Source organism: Hoplias malabaricus, chromosome 12 (genome assembly GCF_029633855.1).
Source record: "Hoplias malabaricus isolate fHopMal1 chromosome 12, fHopMal1.hap1, whole genome shotgun sequence".
NCBI lineage: Eukaryota > Metazoa > Chordata > Actinopteri > Characiformes > Erythrinidae > Hoplias > Hoplias malabaricus.
In genome coordinates this window covers 14622433-14643773 of record NC_089811.1, presented here as the reverse complement: position 1 = coordinate 14643773, position 21341 = coordinate 14622433, and the positions used below count along the sequence as shown (strand labels likewise).

At 40.4% G+C, this 21341-nt stretch overlaps 1 protein-coding gene across 1 annotated transcript; it reads right to left on the bottom strand.

Annotated features, from left to right (window-relative positions):
- Window positions 1–285: 285 nt before the first annotated feature.
- On the bottom strand, window positions 286–21296 carry LOC136710646 (interferon alpha/beta receptor 2-like). The gene is made up of 7 exons (XM_066686366.1): window positions 20817–21296; window positions 19418–19550; window positions 18458–18630; window positions 16561–16724; window positions 15226–15373; window positions 4749–4867; window positions 286–3497 (listed from the first exon to the last, which is right to left on the bottom strand). Exons 1-7 carry the CDS (start codon window positions 20866–20868, stop codon window positions 2724–2726), a joined length of 1563 nt encoding a protein of 520 aa, XP_066542463.1. The 5' UTR covers window positions 20869–21296; the 3' UTR covers window positions 286–2723.
- Window positions 21297–21341: the final 45 nt, after the last annotated feature.

Sequence of the window (21341 nt, the reverse complement as noted above, 5' to 3'; positions counted from 1 at the left end):
CATTTCTAAAATCGACTGGATACCTCTCAGGTACTAGGTTATGCAAGAGTTAAAAAATGTGGCGCACAACAGGTAGAGTTTTTTTTTAGAATGTTTCTGCTGCAAGATAAGTTTCCATTTCCCCACAAGTCCCTCCTTGTGCCTCTCTACCACCCAGAACATAAATTACACAACAATTTCCCCTCCACACACACATTCACAGAAAAGACACTAAATGAAATAATTTGACTATTGAATATTGAATAGTCTGTTATTGAGAAAGTTGTGTAACTTTATTTGCTATAAAATTGCATATAAAAAATTGAAATAATGAACATATAGTATTAACACATTTCATATTTACATTTATCAAGATTCTGAGAATTCAAATTTAACTATTCATTTTAATATCAACTTCAAAACACAAACATAGTTTTAAAGCAATGCTTGCAAATTCATAAACAGATTATGTCAGAATCTCTAGATGAGATTGCTTTTACTGATATAAATAGCCATTTGTATCAGTAATGAAGCATCATTCCACAGTTAATAATCCTTATGACATCTATTTAAGAAAACGCCCTGCTATTCTACGTCAATGTATGTAAATGCATACACATACACTGTATGTCCAATTTGTGGTAAACACCTTTGAAAAGCATGAAAAGTAATGGAGCAGATGCGCATGAACATAAGGTAAACATGCTCAAAGCCAAGTGTAGGCTACAGGGGTATAGAATAGCCACCATTAGCCTGCAAAACAGTGCATTCTCTGAAGTGATGGAGCACTATTTAATACTGTGTGCCAACAAAGAGCGGCAAAAAAGAAGGCTCATAAAATATTCCATCTGAAAACGATGCTATAAATGGTTATAAGGAACTGAATTTCATGTACATATATCCATAATTAACACAAATTACAAACATGACATAATGAACAGCACTACTACAGCCATTAGTGTATGTGATTCACCAACATTTCTACAGTTTTCATAAAACAGAGACCAACCGTACAAAAACCAACCTACAAAGCATTTCAAAAACCGTAAAAACTTTTACAAAATAGTTACAGCAATGTGATATGGAATAGAAACTAATACAAAACAGAAAAAATAGACTACTGGCACATAAAGCAATAGCAAGTATTTATTCTGTAAGTACAAAGTTTATAGACACTCTCTTATAGTCAGTGAATTCTGCTACTTTAAACATGCCCATTGCACATGCCTATGTGGAACTGTGAACGAAATGGCATGGAAAGCTCAGGAACTGCACAAGAGCCTAAAATCACTACACCCAATTCCAAGAATTAGCTAGTGGTATATAAAGCAGGTGTCTAAATACTTTTGGCTAAACAGGTACATACAAGCACATAAACGGTTATGAGTAATATGTTGGCAAGAAAAAATGCTGATGACCCATAAAGCAACCTGTACTTATGTTGCTCATAAAGTAAGTAACTATTAACCTCTTTGAATTATAAAATAATACAGCTGTTGATAAACAGCACATAATAAACACTTGCAATATTTTCTTATTGGTGCTGTACAAGAAACAATAATAATAAGACAACTATTACAAGAATACGTGATGGCTCAACTGAAATGAAACAGACAGCTCCTTAGCTTAACACTAAATAATACAGTACCAGTGCAGTGTATAAACACTTGGTGACTTGATAATGGGGAAAAATATGTATGTGAATTTCAATAATCCTCAACCCATGAAATTGTGTCCAGTTTTTTTCAAGATCTGATGCTCTGCGTCATATATCATATTTGAGATTTGCTTTACCCTTCCATCCTCTATCTTACCTCTTTCTTTCTTTGATCATTTTCATCATCCCTTTTACCCCTCCTCAAACTCCTCTTCTTCCTCCAATTCCCTTCCCCCATTTCTCCAATGTATATAAGGCCCTCCTAAAATATTTGGTGTTAGACTGGATTGGGAACAGACTGGACTGGCAACAGTTACAGACTGGACTGAGAACAGACTGGATTGGGAACAGAATGAACTGGCTATATACTGACCTGGTGACAAACGGATGACCAAGCTGTGCCCATGCTTTTCTGCATGCACGTGAAGGAAACTTGTTTGGTTTTCCAAACTTCAGATCATCCTGAGATAGAATGCGATCACCCAGTTGTACTCATACATGATCCTGTGTATGTGTAAATAAACTACCTGAACTCCAGTCTCCTCACTCTTCAATGCTGAATTTCTAACACTAGTGGCAACTATTATTTAAACTTAGATTTAATATTCCTGTGAGGCCATACATACATCCTGTGGTAAAACTATTATTCCAGTTCAGGGTCACGGTGGGTCCGGAGCCTACCTGGAATCACTGGGCGCAAGGTGGAATCACACCCTGGAGGGGGTGCCAGTCCTTCACAGGGGAAACATACACTCACTCACACCTATGGACACTTTATGTGTAGCCAGTGCACCTACCAACATGTGTTTTGGGACTGTGGGAGGAAACCGAGTCACCTGGAGGAAACCCACACAGACACAGGGAGAACACACCAAACCTCACCTGGAGCGGGACTTGAACCCACAACCGTAAGTCCCTGGAGCTGTGTGACTGCGACATTACCTACTATGCCTCCCTAGAATTGCTTCTTGTTTTCTTTGAAATTTTGCACTTGCCAAATGCTTACTTTTGAGGTCACACATGCCCAATATAGGCTAAAATACAGGAGAATATCAGATGTGAATTTGTTTTCTTGTATCAAGAAATTCTAATTTCGCTTCATGTAGTCTGAATAATCCTCCTCCTCCTCTTCCTCTTCTTGCTCTGTTTTCTTTTCCACTATCATATTCTCTTTCTTTTCAGAGTCTGTAATATCCCTTTCAGAGCTCGGAGAGTATGTGAGCTTGAGGTCTGCAATATGATCTGGGATCCTTTGAGGGGATGAAGATAATTGTAATTTCTGGATCTGCAGGTTCCCCACCATTTTCCTATTTTCGTCCCAGTGTCCATCCTCCCTGAAGCCTCCCAGGGACAAGGAGAACAGATTAACGTTGATTCCACACTCTACATCAGCACCTTGTCCTTTTTTGTCTACGTCTTTAGGTCCGACAAACCTCAGGTCCTTGTTTCTTAGCTGTTCCGACAAGGTTTGATTTATTGCTAGCAGTCCTTTCGGTTTCCACTGAAAGTCATCCTCATTTCTACACTGTGGTGTTAATACAGCTGCAGAACATAATGCTTCAGGCACTTGTATAGATGACTTTGGAATTTCATTTTCAGGACCACAAGTTCTATTAACTTTAGGCCTGTACTGTGCCTCTGGGGAAGATGTAATGGAAGAGGAGCCTGTTTCTGAGATTTCTTTAAAGTTTTCCCTCTGACGTCTCAGTCCCTCATATGGCACTGACTCATCCTCTTTATAGTCGTTCTCTTCTTCATCTTCCTCATCATTTCCTTGGGTGCTGGGCTCCACTGAAACAGCATTTAGAGATTCTCTACTAGGCAGGATTAGTAAAACTTTAAATGGACTTTGTAAAGAACTCTGTAAAGAAATGTACAGGAAAAAAATTAAGTCCAAATTAAGCTGTTATTCAAGTGTACAGAAAAAAACACTGATGAATTTCCTATACAGTATACAGTTTCTGGTATCTAGAAATACAACTGTGTTATATATAAACCCAAAATTAGCCCTCAGACCCACCCCTTGTCAATGTTCATTTCATTAATGAGGAAACTATGAGGAAATATATTTGTAGATGACCTATTTTTCACAACGATAACTAGAAAAGAACTAAATAAACCAAACATATGAAGAAGAGAACTATGATGAAATGTTCTGGGGTTATTTTTTTCAACAAACAAAAACTAAAGAAAAATGTGATAGACTAATAATTGACCCATAATTTCTAATTTGAAAACAGCAAAGAAATAACAGTACAAGGGTCTACCTATATGTTGTTTTTAGGGTAGTAAGAGCAGCCAGGCCAAATACTGAAGAGGAGCCGATTCCCAAGGAATCGATTGGTCAAGTGTCTGGGAGTCGCTTTTGTTGACTGTTTGCCAATTATTAACAGCTGAAACGCTTGGAGTTAACTCAGTCTTTGAATTGCACTTGCAACTTAAAATGTTTAAATTAATGCAAAATGTATATGAAGAAATAAGTTGGCCATATTTCTTCCAGAAGTTTTGGAAGTTAACATTTTTAAATGTATCATTTATCATGTATCATCAATTATTAATTTATAATGATGTTTCTAATATATAATACCTTCAAAATAGTAAATAAAAAGGCTCGTTTCATTTAATGGACTAAAACTAGGCTAAAATGTTCAATTCTCATCCACTAAACTAAATGAATAATAACTACATTTTTAAAATGAGGCTAACACACATATATTCAAAAGACTAAGACAAAAATCAACTGCCAATATTAACACTGCCGATTACACTTTCCTTACACATAATTGCTTCCAAAAATGAACACCCTTCCCTGTTCAGTTGGGCTCAATTGGCCAACACATCTTCTAGGCTGGCCTCCTTTAAATCTTGATAAATGATAAAATGATAAAAGAAAAGAAAAGCTAAATTACATAGATTACATCTGAGATTATCTGAGTTATCTGAATCATTATCCCCAAAAGTGGGCACTAGTCTCATGTACAAAATTTTCACAATGGCTGTTCCTATTTTATAATAGTCTTAAAATATCCCGCAATATACCACACTTTACCAAAGAAGTATCCATAAGGAGAATATTAATGCAAAATCAAAAGAAACAAAAGTTACTTCTCACCAGAACAGAAGGCAGGCGGTTTCTAAGGAAAAGGTACCCAGACTTGACCAGCAGACCAAAGACCAGGCAACACACTAATGTCAACAGGATCAAAGCCACAGAAGTCACAACATCTGAAACTGAACAAAACAGTTAAGGTGAGTTTTGAAAAAATTAAACTTGTTTCTTGAGTTCTTGAGTTCACTGGTGTGGTGTATTTAATGTAGCGATCATGTACTGGATGAGTTAATTCCACCAATTTGTATCAAACTGCTTACTTTTTTCTTTTTTTTTTTTTTAACAGCAGTTTGTAACCTGATTTGAAGACCTCTCTAAGTTGAAAGGTGGAAATAAGCACAATTTCCTAATGTGGGCTGTGCTATGGCCCCATTTCTGAGTAGATCTGATAATCAGTCTAATAACTGAGGATAAATCTATTGATTGTGGTTGAAGTTCATGGCTGCAGATGAAACTGGTGGTTGTGGATGAAACTTGATTGTGGATGAATCTGTGGATTGATAATGAATCTTGTAATGACTGATTAGGGGTGGAAATCTATCACTTCTAGATGATACAGTATACATAAACACAATTTTGGATACAATACAAAAACAATGGAGAGTCAAAAATTTGACATACTTCAATTAATTAATGACCCAATATGGTTAAGTGCTGCACAGATTATAATTAGATTCAGGTCTACTCTGACACAATGACAGCCCATCACAGGGCATCACACACACACACACACACACTTTTGAATAGCCAATCCACCTACTAGCATGTGTTCTTGGACTGTAGAAGACAACTCAAACACCTGGAAGAAACACACACAGACATAGAGAGAACACACCAAACTCCTCCCAGACAGTGACCCTAAGTGAGGTTCAAGCCAACAACCCCAAATCTGTTTCATATTAATTCATTTAAAATGCTATAACGAGTTCCATAAGATCAACAATTTAATAAAATGTTATTGCTGATTTTAATTTGTCTCCAAATCTCCCTCCCATCCCAAATAAACATATATAATGGTTTACAAACACATCCCAACTGTCACACTCACGTCTCGTCTCGTCTCGTGTTTTCCTGTTCTCAGCACATGGCTTTGTTTTGTTTATGTTCATGCCCCGCCTCTGTTCCGCCTTTGTCTCTACCTTCGTCTCCGCCTCTTTTACGTCACCCTCGTTATGGTCTTCAGGTGTTTCTCGTTTGTTATTGTATTTAAGCCCTCTCGTCTTACTTCCTCTTGTCGTTCATTGTACCTTGTTCCATGTTTCGTTCGCGGTGTACATTGTTACTTGTTTCGTGTTCATAGTTCTTTAGATTGCTCTTTGTATGTTCACCGTGTTCTTCGTGTCTCTTGTTTGTCTCTCGCTCGTTTCTCCTGCTTGTTTCCCTTGCTCCTTTCAAGCCCCATCCGTGTAGTGTTGTTTAGCTTACCCTGTTTTCTTGTCGTGTTAATTCGTGCATTCCCTCTAGCTCGTTTGTTATTGTTAATAAAGTCTGTGTTCTAAGCGTTTGCGTCCGCCCTCCGTCAGTCCGCACCCCTCATCACCCAGCAACCCTAACAGAATGAACGACCCAAAGAAGGACGCAGCTAGCACGGACTATTTTTTCGAGGAGACGTTCAGGCAAGTCCAGGAGTCTCTAGCGATAAGGGTGGGGGATCAACCTGCTGCCCTGCCGTCCTTTATGGGAGTTCCCCCCGAGTTTGAGGGGACTTCAAACGTCGAGGGATTCCTGCTTCAGTGCCACCTATATTTTAACTACCTGACTGTCCCTGCACCACGTGAATTCGTTAAGGTAATGTTCATGAGATCCCTTCTCAAAGGGATAGCCCTGCAGTGGGCTGATCGAGTGCTGAGAGAGAGAACCCTGCATATTACAGTGGAGACCTTCAGCGAACTATTGAGAGCCAGGTTCTCCTGATCGACTCTCGAGGACATCTCCGCAGGACCCTCTGCTCCCGAGGACTGCCCCCTCAAGTCCGGGGAAATTTGGGGGGGGGGGTTAAGGGTAGGGGCTGTTAGCCTTCAGCCTCAGGACGACGGAGGAGAGGCTAACGGGCGCACCTCTAGGGGATCTCATGAGTGCGCCCGTTAAACCCCCTAAACCCTTTAAAGCTCCAGCGCGAGCCCGGCGAGCAGCACAAACTTCCCTCAGCGTGAACGCGGCGCAGCCAGCCGCTCCCCTCAGCGTGAACGCGGCGCAGCCAGCCGCTCCCCTCAGCGTGAACGCGGCGCAGCCAGCCGCTCCCCTCAGCGTGAACGCGGCGCAGCCAGCCGCTCCTCTCTTCGTGAAAGCGGCGCAGCCAGCCGCTCCTCTCTTCGTGAGTGCGGCGTCCTCCTCTCCTGTCCTCGTAAGCGCGACGCCCACCTCTCCAGCCTCCGTGGACGTCGTCGCAGTTTCTCCTGCCTCCGTGGACGTCGTCGCAGTTTCTCCTGCCTCCGTGGACGACGTCGTAGATTCCTCTGCCTCCGTGGACGTCGTCACAGTTTCTCTTGTCTCCGTGGACAACGTCGCAGATTCCTCTGCCTCCGTGGACGTCGTCGCAGTTTCTCGCTCGTTTCTCGCTCGTTTCTCCTGCTTGTTTCCCTTGCTCCTTTCAAGCCCCATCCGTGTAGTGTTGTTTAGCTTACCCTGTTTTCTTGTCGTGTTAATTCGTGCATTCCCTCTAGCTCGTTTGTGTTTGTTATTGTTAATAAAGTCTGTGTTCTAAGCGTTTGCGTCCGCCCTCCGTCAGTCCGCACCCCTCATCACCCAGCAACCCTAACACCAACAGGTAGTGAGAACACTCATTTTGAAGCTTATATATCCAAGTCACAGAAACAGAACAGTATAAAGGAGTGGAAAAGTTATGATTTGACATACAGTATCTGATTTCCTATAAATTTTCTTCATAAGAAAGATACTGATCTATCTATTCTGTTGGTCTACAACCCCAGGATGGAGCTCTACCTTTCACTCTTCTTCCTGTATATGGCCTGGACAGCAGACAGGCCAAACACATGCATTCTGAATTTTCCAGGGACAAGAAGCACATGGTTATATTTGTATTTACAAACAGCAATCTTGTTGGTCATTGGAAAATGGAAATCTTGCTTGTTGATCAGCTAGACTACATTCTGTTGTCTTCTGACCCCACTTTCATTGCCAAATTCATTGTATTCTGCCAGCAAATTTGTTTTTGTTTTTTATTTCACAGGCGTGCACACATTTTTTTTTATAATTAAATACATAATGTAAAATATCCTATGCCAATCCATTAGAGCTTCAGGTAGGGCCCACCACACACTCTTCCTACTGGCAGCCACATCATTTCTACTGTTCCAATCCTACAGATACACCCTTAGGTTGCTGTGGCCGTTTATGATCCAATCAGCAACCATTTGCCTTTAACCCTTAGTTCTACGGTTACTCATTGAGCCCATCACATGAGTACCCAAACCACCCACTGCATCACTAGCTCTGCACAGGGGTTTTCAGGAAGAAACCTCCCCTCATCAGTGTTTCGCTGAATTAAGCCCACGACACCTCCAGAAGGCTCAACAGTGAAGTGGTGACTTTCGTCCCCCTCCAAGCTAGCTTTCCAGTCCTACTTTACCCTTAAGAATCAACAACCGTAAATCCACACTGGCCTCCCTGGTGAATAGGGCTGTACCTAGCCCCACTGGCACCGTTAAGACGTTTCCTTTTCTTCACATGTGACATCTTTATGGCTGAATATACTTACTGTTCAGTTCCTCACCAGGTCTGAGCTACAGGGACGCTACTTCCGGTCTGAGTGAACGCTGGCATGTCTGTCTGCTGCTGCTCTCCGGTGTTTCATTTGTTTGTTCCTGAAATTTGGTGGCTTGACCTTATTTTTCCACAACCGAATGGATTACAGTTCTGGACAGTCTTCCCTAGATATTTTCGTCTCACCTGCACAAGTTTTTTATCTACCAGCCTAAAACGAGCCCTCGCTGCCCTGCTCCACTCTACTCCTGCTTGATACTTCGGGTGTCTGCAAATTAGCGTTCACCTTAAGTTGCTTCATGCTGTCAGGTATGTAGTTCTAACTACATTTCCTGGTTTAGTGGTTTGCTGGCTAACGTGGTGTAGTGTATGTTGGGTCTACACCGTGATATACATAAATATATATTTTATATACATTTATATATTGTGTTTATAGCATTGACCTTATTCAAACTCTTATGATTACTGATCTTTGACTAATGATAGTAATTAAAAGTTTATGATTGACCTAAGCAATTAAAACGTTAATAATTAATTTGAGAGATAAATAATGGTCAAGCTAAGTGAGATCTTCAGGATTTTCAGACTTTTAATGAAAAGACTGTACACACTGTGATTTCAAATAATGAAAGTATTTAATAACAAAAAGATGAAGGATATTTACTTAACATAGCATAATCTTGAAATCTCACGGCATCAACACAGGGGAAGCCGATTCGAATTGAAAGATAAGCTAGGCACTAGGACTTATGACTAATGTATCGCTACTGAGGTTTTAATTAGGGTATAAAATTTATCAAGGGACTTAATTAGACACCAGCTTCTGGAGAATGGATGAATTTAGCTTGCTTACTCTGTGGCCGTTTACCGAGCCGTCGGGTCCCACGGGTTTGATCTCCGTGCTCCGGGTTTCGCCTCTCGTCCTCTCAGCGCCGTTGAAGGTAGGCTCGTTGAAAGGGAATTCCTTCCAGGGTGAGTCAGACACTCTTGGCCTTGGGCGTGGCGACGTTGGCCGGGATTTCCCTTTTCACGGAGGACCGCGGGCCTGGCTGGTTTTCCCCTGAGAAAGAGGAGGCGTCTTCAGAGTAGTTACCTCGTCGCTCGATTCTCCAGAAGTAGTGCCCTCAGAAGTCAGCTTATAACGCTAATATATCCGCTATCAACTAATCTAAAGGTGTGATATCTTATTCTGGCCACGAATAAGTTTCACCTGCTTTGATCACTCGTGAGATTAAACTTAGATTGGGCGATAAAACATAAACACGATTAAAAGAAAAGAAGGTATTCAAATCACTCGACGTATTCGTAGACTTCTTTCACACTAGCTAACTCAAGACGTCTCCTGGGAGCTTAGTGAGGTTCTTCAAAAGTCTTTGTTCGTCGGTGTGAAGAGGAGAAAACGTCTCGCTTGGAGAGGTTGGAGCTTACAGAAATAAAACAAAGAGAACGCGTAAAAGCGTTCAGAAGTAAGAGAGCGGAAGCGTAAGAGTAAGAGAACAAGAGTGAGTCGGCACCCTCTTTTCAAAGGTAGCGCGGTCACGCCTTAATGGGAGGTGCCCTTCCTTTGATTGGATCCGGGGTCCGAGGCTCACGTGACTGGCTTCATGAGACAAGAAAGGGGGAAGGCAGGATCAGAGATTCAAAAAGTAATAAGATAGAAAATTCGCGTATACCGAAATTTCCTATACATCCATCCATCCATCCATTATCCACCACTTATCCGGGTCCGGGTCGCGGGGGAAGCAGTCGGAGCAAAGAAACCCAGACCTCCCTCTCCCCAGCCACCGACTCTAGCTCCTCCGGGGGTATACCGAGGCGTTCCCAGGCCAGTCGAGACATATAGTCTCTCCAGCGTGTTCTTGGTCTGCCCCGGGGCCTCCTCCCCGTTGGACATGCCCGGAACACCTCTCCAGGAAGGCGTCCAGGAGGCATCCGAACCAGATGCCCGAACCACCTCAACTGGCTCCTCTCGACGTGGAGGAGCAGCGGCTCCACTCCGAGTCTCTCCCGGATGTCCGAGCTCCTAACCCTGTCTCTAAGGGAGAGTCCAGACATCCTGCGGAGAAAACTCATTTCAGCCGCTTGTACCCGCGATCTCGTTCTTTCGGTCACTACCCAAAGCTTGTGACCATAGGTGAGGGTTGGGACGTAGATTGAACGGTAAATCGAGAGCTTTGCTTTTTTGCTCAGCTCTCTCTGGACCACAACGGACCGGTACAGAGCCCGCATTACTGCTGACGCTGCACCGATCCGCCTGTCAATCTCACGCTCCATCTTTCCCTCACTCGTGAACAAGACCCCGAGGTATTTAAACTCCTCCACTTGAGGCAAGATCTCACTTCCAACCTGGAGAGAGCACTCCACCCTTTTCCGGCTGAGTACCATGGACTCGGACTTGGAGGTGCTGATCCTCATCCCTACCGCTTCACACCCGGCTGCAAACTGGTCCAGCAAGAGCTGGAGGTCCCGGCACGATGAAGCCAACAAGACCACATCATCTGCAAAAAGCAGACATGGAATCCTGAGACCACCAAACCGGACACCCTCCGCCACTTGGCTACGCCGAGAAATTCTGTCCATAAAAATTGTGAACAGAACCGGTGACAACGGGCAGCCCTGACGGAGTCCAACTCTGACTGGAAACCAGTCGGACTTACTGCCAGCCATACAAACCAGACTCCTGCTCTGTTTGTACAGGGACTGGATAGCTCGTAACAAAAAGCCCAGTACCCCATACTCCCTGAGCAAACGTCCACTTGGGGTCGCTGTTGGTCCATGCTGTTCATCCTGTACAGGTGGTTCACCAGAAGTTCAAACCGAGTTCAGTCAGTGTTGCCCCCTGCTGATTTTCCCAAGAGATAACGTTTCGCCCTTTAGGCGCCAAAGCCCTAAACTGGATTGTTAATCAAGTGGGGAGTTATTCCCCACTTTGTTTGATGTTCTTTTGGCCTAAAAGCATCATAAAAATGGGCTTGTTATCTGGCCGTAACCAGGGTCCTTTGATGTAGACTTTAGGAGAGTTTTGTGTGTGTGTTTTAAAACGGACACACATACAATCCTGTGGAATGTTGGATTCTGTTGCAGACAAAAATCCTTGTTAGAGTGGAGAGTTCCTCACTCAGAATTTTTCATTTCTCGATCCATACCCCACTACAGGGGTTTTTTTTGTTTTGGCTGAGCCTATTCACGGGGAATCCATGATGTGTTATGTGGATATGCATCTGATGATCGGTGTCCTGCTTGGTTTGTTTTACGGCTTATTTAACCCCGCTATCCTGCACTGTGAAATGCTGCGTTATACGACGTCGGAGCTTTTGCGTCTGAGGACCAAGGATCCACTGCCCCCTCAGACCTATGCGCGTTGTGTCGCTATGGGAATAGCCCGACGCCCTCGTTACGTTCACCGGGGATCTCGTCGCACTCTCTGTATCTCTGAATGCACTAGCAATGAAGAGCTTATTCCATCTATATATTCAGCGTCTCACCGCCATCAAATGAGACCATGGGGTCGAAGAAATAGTGTCAATTTTGGCAACCACCGTCATCTGGTGTATTCACACTCAACCCTGAACAATGTTACACAATCAGTTTCTGAACCGGTACCAGTTAAAATGGCGTTGATCAACGCTAGATCGCTGGTTAACAAGACTTTTTTACTAAATGACTTCTTCGTCTCCCACTGCCTGGATTTTCTATTTGTGACGGAAACTTGGCTAACTATAGACGATTCAAGCCCCCTTGTTGAGCTTTCTCCTAGTGACTGTACCATTTCAGTATTTTTTAATACCCCCAGATCTACCGGTCAGGGAGGAGGGCTTGCAACAATTTTCAGAAACCATTTTAAATGCCGCTTACTGACTGCAGGAGAGTATTCAAGTTTTGAAATGCAGCTGTGTAAAGTGGAATTGTCGTGTCCTATACTCTGTGCTCTAGTGTACAGACCTCCTAAACCTAACAAGGACTTCATTCAAGAATTTTCAGATTTTCTGTCTGTCACCTTACCTAGTACAGATAAAGTCCTGATTCTTGGTGATTTTAATATCCATGTTTGCTGTCCTTCTAAACCACTGGTCAGGGAATTTTCACAACTTATCGATTCTTTTAACCTGACTCAGTCCATTATTGGTCCTACACATGTGCAAGGCCATACTCTGGATCTTGTTTTGTCCTTTGGTTTTTCAGTAAGCAATTTAGAAATTATAGATATATGTTGGTCTGATCATAGATCTGTCCTGTTTGATCTTCTAATTCCATGCTCTTCTCCTACAAGTACTCTGCCTGTTTATCATTGTACACGCTCCATCACACCCTATACAGCCAGTCAGTTTTCTGCCGCCTATGTAACCTCTCCTTCAGCTTGTATTATGGAAAATCCCCCTTTTGGCACTAATACTGATGAGCTGACTGATCTATTTAATTCTACTTGCATTGGTATCATCGATCAAATTGCTCCACTTAAAAGTAGAAGATTTAAAGTAAAGTCTCAGCCATGGTTCAACAGTGTTACTCGTGCACTCAGACAGCAATGTAGGAAAGCAGAACGCAAATGGAAGAAAGATAGACTCCAAATCTCCTATCAAATAATGAATGTCTGAAAAATTTACAAGGTTTTTCATTTCCAAAACTGACTGTTTACAGACACTTAACTTTTCTCCAGCACCTGGCTCCTCTGTTCTACCTATGCGTTCTGCATTCCTAAGTCAGTTTGAGCCCATGTCATTGTTGGATCTCACCGATTTAATTCTGCATATGAGACCAACTGCTGTCTTCAGTTGGCCCAAGTATATTATCCATAATAAACAGCAGTCTCATTAATGGTATTGTGCCTTCTTGTTTTAAACATGCAGTTCAGTCTCTTTTAAAAAAAGTCTGGCCTAGATCCATCAGTCCTCAATAACTTTAGACCAATCTCTAAGCTACCTTTCTTGTCAAAAGTCTTGGAGAAGGTTGTCTTTCATCAATTTTCTTCTTTTTAGACAAACATAATATCTCATTTCAGTCAGGTTTTAGAGTACACCACAGTACCGAGTCTGCTCTTCTTAAAGTAATAAATGACATACTCCTAGCAGTTGATTCAGGAAAGTGTGTTGTTTTAATTCTCCTGGACCTAAGTGCAGCCTTTGACACAGTTGACCACACCATCCTGTTAGATCGCTTGTTGCCTGATGTTGTCATCCAGGATCTTGCGTTGAAGTGGTTTGCCTCCTACTTAGAAAATCTAACTTTTTCTGTTAATATAGGACAGTCTTCCTCTTCCTCTCCTGCATCTCTTACGTGTGGTGTACCGCAGGGCTCTATCTTGGGACCCATCCTATTTTCCCTGTACATGCTCCCTCTGGGGTCAATCTTTCAAAAATATGTTTCATATCATTGTTATGCCGATGACACACAGCTTTATCTTCCACTGAAATCAGGAGAGAATTGTTCACTAAAACTCATGTTGGATTGTTTGAGGGACATGGAGTGCTGGATGTCTAAAAACTTTCTCAAACTGAACCAAGACAAGACAGATGTGATCATTTTCGGAAATTCCCACTTGACCCCCACCATGACCAATGAACTGGGGCGTCTGTCATCTAATGTACACTGCCAAGTAAACAACCTTGGTTTCATCATCGACACCGATCTTACATTTGAAAAGCAAATAAGCACTGTTGTGAGAGGTAGTTTCTTTCAACTCTGTCATATAGCCAAACTTAAGAGAATACTGTCTTTTAAAGACCTGGAAACAGTTATACATGCTTTTATCTCCTCCCGTATCGATTATTGTAATTCTCTGTACCTGGGTATATCTCAAACGAGCCTGTCATGATTGGAACTGGTCCAAAATGCAGCTGCAAGGTTTTTGACCGGTACTAAGAAAAGGGAGAGAATTACCCCTGTGTTGAAATCGTTGCACTGGCTACCAGTGAAATACAGAGTTGAATTTAAAATCTTACTGTTTGTTTTCAAAGCTCTCCATGGCCTGGCTCCGAAATATATTTCGGATCTTCTTTGCTTTCGATCTACCTCACGTGCCCTACATTCCTCTGACAAATTGCTTTTAGACACCCCTCGCTCTTGGTTGAAGTTCAAAGGAGATCAGGCTTTTGCTGTAGCCGCTCCAAGACTTTGGAACAGTCTCCCACTCTTTATAAAGCAATCCCCTACAGTAGTAACTTTTAAGTCCAATTTGAAAACCTATTTATTTTCTCTGGCCTTTGGGTCCTTTTAAATTACTTTAGCCACTTGTCTCTGCCTTGGTTTATGTTGTCTTGCCATCAGTATTTCTCTCCACAACGTTTTATTGTTGGATTCTTTTATTTGTTTTATTTCTTTTACATGTATGTTTTATAATTTTATCTGGTTTGTTTTGTTAGTTGATTTTTATTGTGCAGCACTTTGGCTGACATTAACTGTCTTTTTAAATGTGCTATATAAATAAACTTGACTTGACTACTGTTCCTCAGTGGACAAAAAGGAAGAAATCACAAGATGCTGCAATAAAATGCCAAATTACTGCTGAAGAATCTTTTGTCTATTTATAATAAACAATTTTATTTTGCTCATATTTTAAATAACATTTGAATAGTGCTGGACATATAGTTTATATTATAAAATATAATATATTTATTAACAGTCAAGGTTCCCTTTAATCTGCACTCTACCACAAGCTGTTCTACCACAATCATCCTATTTCTCTCCTCCTCCACTCTCTCACTTTGTCTCTCTGTCACTCACATACACACACACACACACACACACACACACAGTGTACCTTGGTTGGACTCTGTGGGTACAGAGGCACATACTGCTGGTCTTGTAGCCAAACTTCGATTCAAGATGCTAATGTTCACACAGTATCTCTGACCTGGAACCAGATGCTCTAGAACCACAGTTTCCAGCTTCTGGGTTTCCTTTGAGAACTGTATGAACAAACCACAAACACAGATGTCATTTATAAGAATCTCGCTGTGACTTGCAGAGAGTATACATATCAAAACAACAATATCTATCTCAATTTTAGTAATTTTAATTAGAAACTGCCCACTTTCCTTTATATTTGTCAACATTCTTGACAAACAGGCCATTAGGAATGTTCCAGGGTAACTATTATCTTGCTATTTTCGAATATTTAGAATATTTCAGTTTATTTCAGAATATTTCAAGTACATCTTTGGCAAGAATTATGGCATCCCCTCACATACAGATTTTTATTTGATAGCAAATTACACAAATGACACAAAACTTTTTTGTTTAATAGCTGAACAGTCTGGCTTTGTAAAAACATGTTAAATTATTTGAATTAATGGCATATTATTTTCCAGATCAAACAGTGGAAAATTTTTATAATCACATAATGTTGCAGAAAATGTTTATGAGGTCTTCAAAAATAAAAAAAATAAAAAATAATTAGGATATGAAATTAATTAAATAAACAATAATTTATCAATCAACCACATTATTATGTTGTTGTTCCTCCTTCTGATTAAACTGATTGAGGCATAGACAATATTCTTCATCAAGCCTTTTCCACCTTTCTTAAAGAACAGGCTGCTGAGAGACTTGGGAAACAATTGAAAACAATGTATAGTTGTCAAGACATGATGTCTGTGCAGTGTGCATATTAAAATAATGTGTTTTTAAATTAACACAAATCTTGATTGCCAACATTTTAACATGGTGAGGAAATATTTTTAACATGTACACAATAATTGGCTCATCATGGATTAAGGAAACAAAATTGTCGTGGTCTGGCCAACAAGTCCCTAACTGGACTAAAGATCATGGAGTATGAATGACTGAATTGGAAAATCCGTGCAGTGAAACACCTTGTACATACACTCAATATTGAACACTAGGAGAGTGTAATTCCCAGAGTAATGGGCACCCCCAGCCACGGTGCCCCCATTTTAAAGTTTTATTTATTTATTTATTTATATTATGTGATGGATAATTAATCTGAATTGGCCAAGTAGATGATCCTGGAACTTCCTATCCCGAAAAAAACATTCAAATTTACACATTTATGATATAAAAAAAGTGAGCATGTGTTAAGTCTACACTGTTAAGATAACACTCACACAAAAACTAAACTATTTAAATAAGTCACCTTGAGTTCTCCATTGGAAGTGATGTCAAGTTTGTATTTAAAGCAGTTACTAGTGTGTTTGGAGCAATTATAAGCACTGAGTAGCCTCTCAGATGGAGCCTGGATTTGTACACACAAAGACCCATTACATGGTGAAACTGTCAGCATGGGAGGCTCTGGGACAGCTGGAAGACACACAAAAAAGACATATGAATTTGTTTTATTTGCAAAGCTGCAAAACAGTGAACCTAGTTTATCAAAGGAATGTGTGGCCAGATCTGATGAAAAACTGATCATGTGCTATTTTGCCATACTGCTGGTTATAAATCAGTTTAGGGTATAAAATGTTGTTATAAATCATTAGGGTATCTGTATGATCAAATACAACAGGTAGAGATAATGCAAATTTGAGTGTAATATTTCAACAGCCAGCGGCACGTTGGCGCAGCAGGTAGTGTTGTTGTCATACAGCTCTAGGGTCCTGGGTTTGCGGGCTGAAGTCCCGCTCCGGGTGACTGTCTGTAAGGAGTTTGGTGTGTGGGTTTCCTCCCACAGTCCAGAAACACACGGTGGTAGGTGGATTGGTTACTCAAAATGTCCATAGACCCCATAGGGGTGAGTGGGTGAGCGAGTGTGTGTCACCCTGTAATTCCAGGTAGGCTCCAGAAGCAACCCTGAACTATAAGCAGTTACAGATAATAACTGTATGAATTAATGAATTTCAGCAGCTAGAAATATAAAAATCCAAATTTACAGTGAAATAATTGTAATTATTGTTAGTATAAGTACAAATAGTAATATTAGCTATATGCATGAATTTCTATGTGCGGGTTCGATTCCCGCTCCGGGTGACTGTCTGTGAGGAGTTGGTGTGTTCTCCCCGTGTCTGCGTGGGTTTCCTCCGGGTGCTCCGGTTTCCTCCCACAGTCCAAAAAAAAAACACACGTTGCAGGTGGATTGGCGACTCAAAAGTGTCCGTAGGTGTGAGTGTGTGAGTGAATGTGTGTGTGTCTGTGTTGCCCTGTGAAGGACTGGCGTCCCCTCAAGGGTGTATTCCCGCCTTGCGCCCGATGATTCCAGGTAGGCTCTGGACCCCCCGCGACCCTAAATTGGATAAGCGGTTACAGATAATGGATGGATGTATTTAAACTCACATGTTCACTCACAATGAAAACTGGGGCATGAATTTAATCTTACATTCTCTAGGCACCTTATAGCAATTTTGAGTGGAAGTGAAACAGAGGAAGTGGTTTCTGATTGTGCACATTGTTTATTATCTGCACTGTAACCCCTTTTTTGTTTGACAAATGTACACATCTTTTACTTCCAAGCTCCACTGGAATGTATTCATTCATAACTGCAAATACTTATAGATAAATAAAAATAATAAAGGGATTTGTGCTTAACAGTCATTGTGAAACATATTTGCTCCTAATTGCTTCCCTGCACAAAACATAAAGTATAAAGCAGCTTCCTGATAGAAAAAGCCTTTGCTCTGCAAAAATGATACATTTAATCCTCTGAGAGATGCTTCAGTGACTGGTATGAGCTTGTTTTGATATATGCCTCATCATATTTTCTTGTTTTCCCTTTGGAAGTTATGGCTTGAGGAAACTGCAAGTTTAGCTCTCACAAACTTGTCCATCTTTTGCTAGCAGTGCTCAAACGTACGTAGCTCATTTGCCGTGCCATGCACCCCACTTTGAGGACCACTGTCTTAATGAAAGCACCAGTGAATGCAAACTGCACAGTAATTAAATGCATGCCACAAAGTTTGACTATAGAGCTATATCTATATTTTGCTTTGTTTATAATAGTAACTCATACCATTCTACAAATCATTTTTCCTGTTTTAAAATAACTGCAATTACACCTCAGAATGACCATGAGATGTCTTCTCAATCAGTTCTTTACTCACTGTTCCGAAGAGGTTGGAATGGGCTGAGGTCTGTAGGTAGAGAGGTCTGATTCCCCAGACTTGCAGACACACTGGTATAGTAGGTTTCGTAAGGATCTGAGAAAGCCTCTGTCAGATTGCAGCGCAAAGGTGAATATACCTCTGCGCAACTGTCCAACTTCGTCCAGTTTTGACTGTACATTAATATAAACAGGGATGAAAGGGCAAGTGAGTTAAAAAATATCAATTAGCTGTTTAAAGTAATAGTTCAATGCAAAACAACATAGTGTTAAACAAATTTACACCTCTAACCTGTCTACGTTTAATCGATATAATCAATAAACCAAATTATGTTTGGAGTCAACATCAGCTTCTTTTATTTTACACTGAAAAGATGCACCTAAATACAATAAACTAGCATCATTCAAACTGCATATCTAAAACATTACACATCTGTCCAGAACAATGTTGAATTGTTAAGTAATGACACGTAGACTTGTTTATTTGTATAAAGAAAACAGAATCTAACGTAGTCTTGCACATATTAGCAATGGAAGTTGTCATATACTATCCAAATTTTCTTTTGGTTTAGGCTTAGGCAAAATCTGAGTTTAGGAAACAGTGTAAATTGTTATTCACCATGGGAAACGCTTTTTAGGCTTAGACTTAATCTGGGTTTGGGAATTGCCCCTTAGGACTCTGTTATGGACAAATATAAAATTAACTTACACAATTGACCACAGCAGTAGTTCAGTTCAGTGACTTGTTTAGTATATTGTTATATTGCTATATTATTGTCTGAAGATGTGAGTGCAAGTTCTGTTACTGACAATGACAGTGGGCCAATATTGAAAAGACAGTTTTACATTTATTTAACATTTTTTTGTTACAAATTTTATTAAACATTTTTCCTGATGTTTTTATGTATACAACAAACAATATGACTGTAGTCTATTGTTGGAATACTACGCTTAAATGTACCTGAGAGAACGAAATATCACAGTGTAATGGACACTGCCTGGAGACCCTGGCCCAGCCTCCCAGTTTAACAAGTGGACAAAATGCTGAGAATACATTGTTAGATTTGCAGGTGCTGGCAGGTGCGTGCAGAACACTGTAATAAACAAGTGGAGGAAAATTATATGTTTTATTACAAAAGCTATAACAAACATTATCTTATAAAAATAGCAAATTGAGATTGTGATTAAAACATGACTGAACTTCTCACCGTATATAACCATCTAAATGTCTGTATACATGCTATGAATTTCAGCTACTTTTATGTGCACTTAATCGTGGACACATTTTTTTGTAGAAAAGTAGAAATTGAAATGAGATCCTATAAAGCTGTAATTATTACTCATATAAAACAAAGAGTACCATTAGGCTGTCATTAACACAGTCCTGTTATCGTTGTAACTAATTTTACAATTTTAATAGGGGCATATTAAATTTAAAGTCCCCCACCAGATCTAAAAATTCATCTCTGTACACCAAAACTAATATAAAATCTAGATATGACTTAAAACACTACAGCATCACCTTCATTCATAATCTCCTGCTGTTCATAAGCCACACCCCACAAGTTGATACGATTGGTTCCTTAGGTTTATGACATTTGAAACGCTAGCTGTCTAAAGTACCCAGTGCCCAGTACTCTGCCACAAAACTAATGTCTTATTTCAACACATGATACAACTTCTACCATATAGGAACAACCCTTATATATTAACAAGGTAAAAACTTGATTTTTACTGGAGGGGGGTTTTAGGTATTGTCCTAGGCAAAAGTTTGAGCACTCCTGGTCAAATGTCCCTTTATGTTGTTTTTCTGTTTTCTGATGTATGTATTCAAAAAGTAAACAAACATCATGGATTTTTTAAAAGCGTTTATTGCATAACTTGAAATAGTGAGAGGAACATACCACATCAATATGGTCTTTGTAAAACTGGTGGCATATGTTTAATTATATAACGTTATATCTGTTCTGCAATTGTTAAACATAGCATATAAACAAACACTGTTGAAAAGGAAAATGAAATAACCAAAATGGGTTCCAATTAGTACCATCAGGCTACTGTAAAATATACCATCAGAAAACAGAATCAGAATAGTTTACACAACAGGAACCACTAGGAAGAACACGTACCTTTAGACTGCCATTATAGACCAAGAGGAATCTATTCAACTCCATAAGGACCTCTACAATTATGTTGTTCTTTTATTTCTACTTTCAGCAGGGAAAGTTTTTGGAATGTTTCATGTGAATTAATACGATTACTTAATCTCACTTAGAAAATCAACAAAGCAAGTCATCTACCTGACCATGGCTATTCAAACTTTTGAACATAGTTTAAAGGGACCTTAGCTTTCTACTCACCTGTGTGTGGCAGAAAAGCGATGAACAGGAAACTTGTGTAAACATCGCCCATATCCAGAATTGCTGAATCCCCTTAATAAGATAACGTTTATTTCGTTTAAAAAAGTCATAATTTGTTTAACTCGTTATCATCTCAATCTTCGTCCTCTCTTTTACTCTCTAGACCAACCATTCTTTCATCTGGACACGATGTGGCATCACAATACAAGAATAACATTTGACCCACAAGTTTCTTTCATGCTACAATTCAGCTACACTGGTAACGGAACTGTAACACTGTACCCACAGGACCTTAAGAACAGAAGTAAGTAAAGCACTCGATTTGACAAAATAACGGATGACTTTATAACAATAATAACCAACTCAGACTTTTCTAAATTAAAGAATAACCGATCATTTTCAAAACAACGATTTTAGTGTCCGAAATGATGCTCGGAATGATTTCGCAAGTGATTTGTAGTTCACCCTTTTTTACTATCACTTTCCTGCCTACAACTTCCAGGTCGCACAGGGTTATCGTTTTTT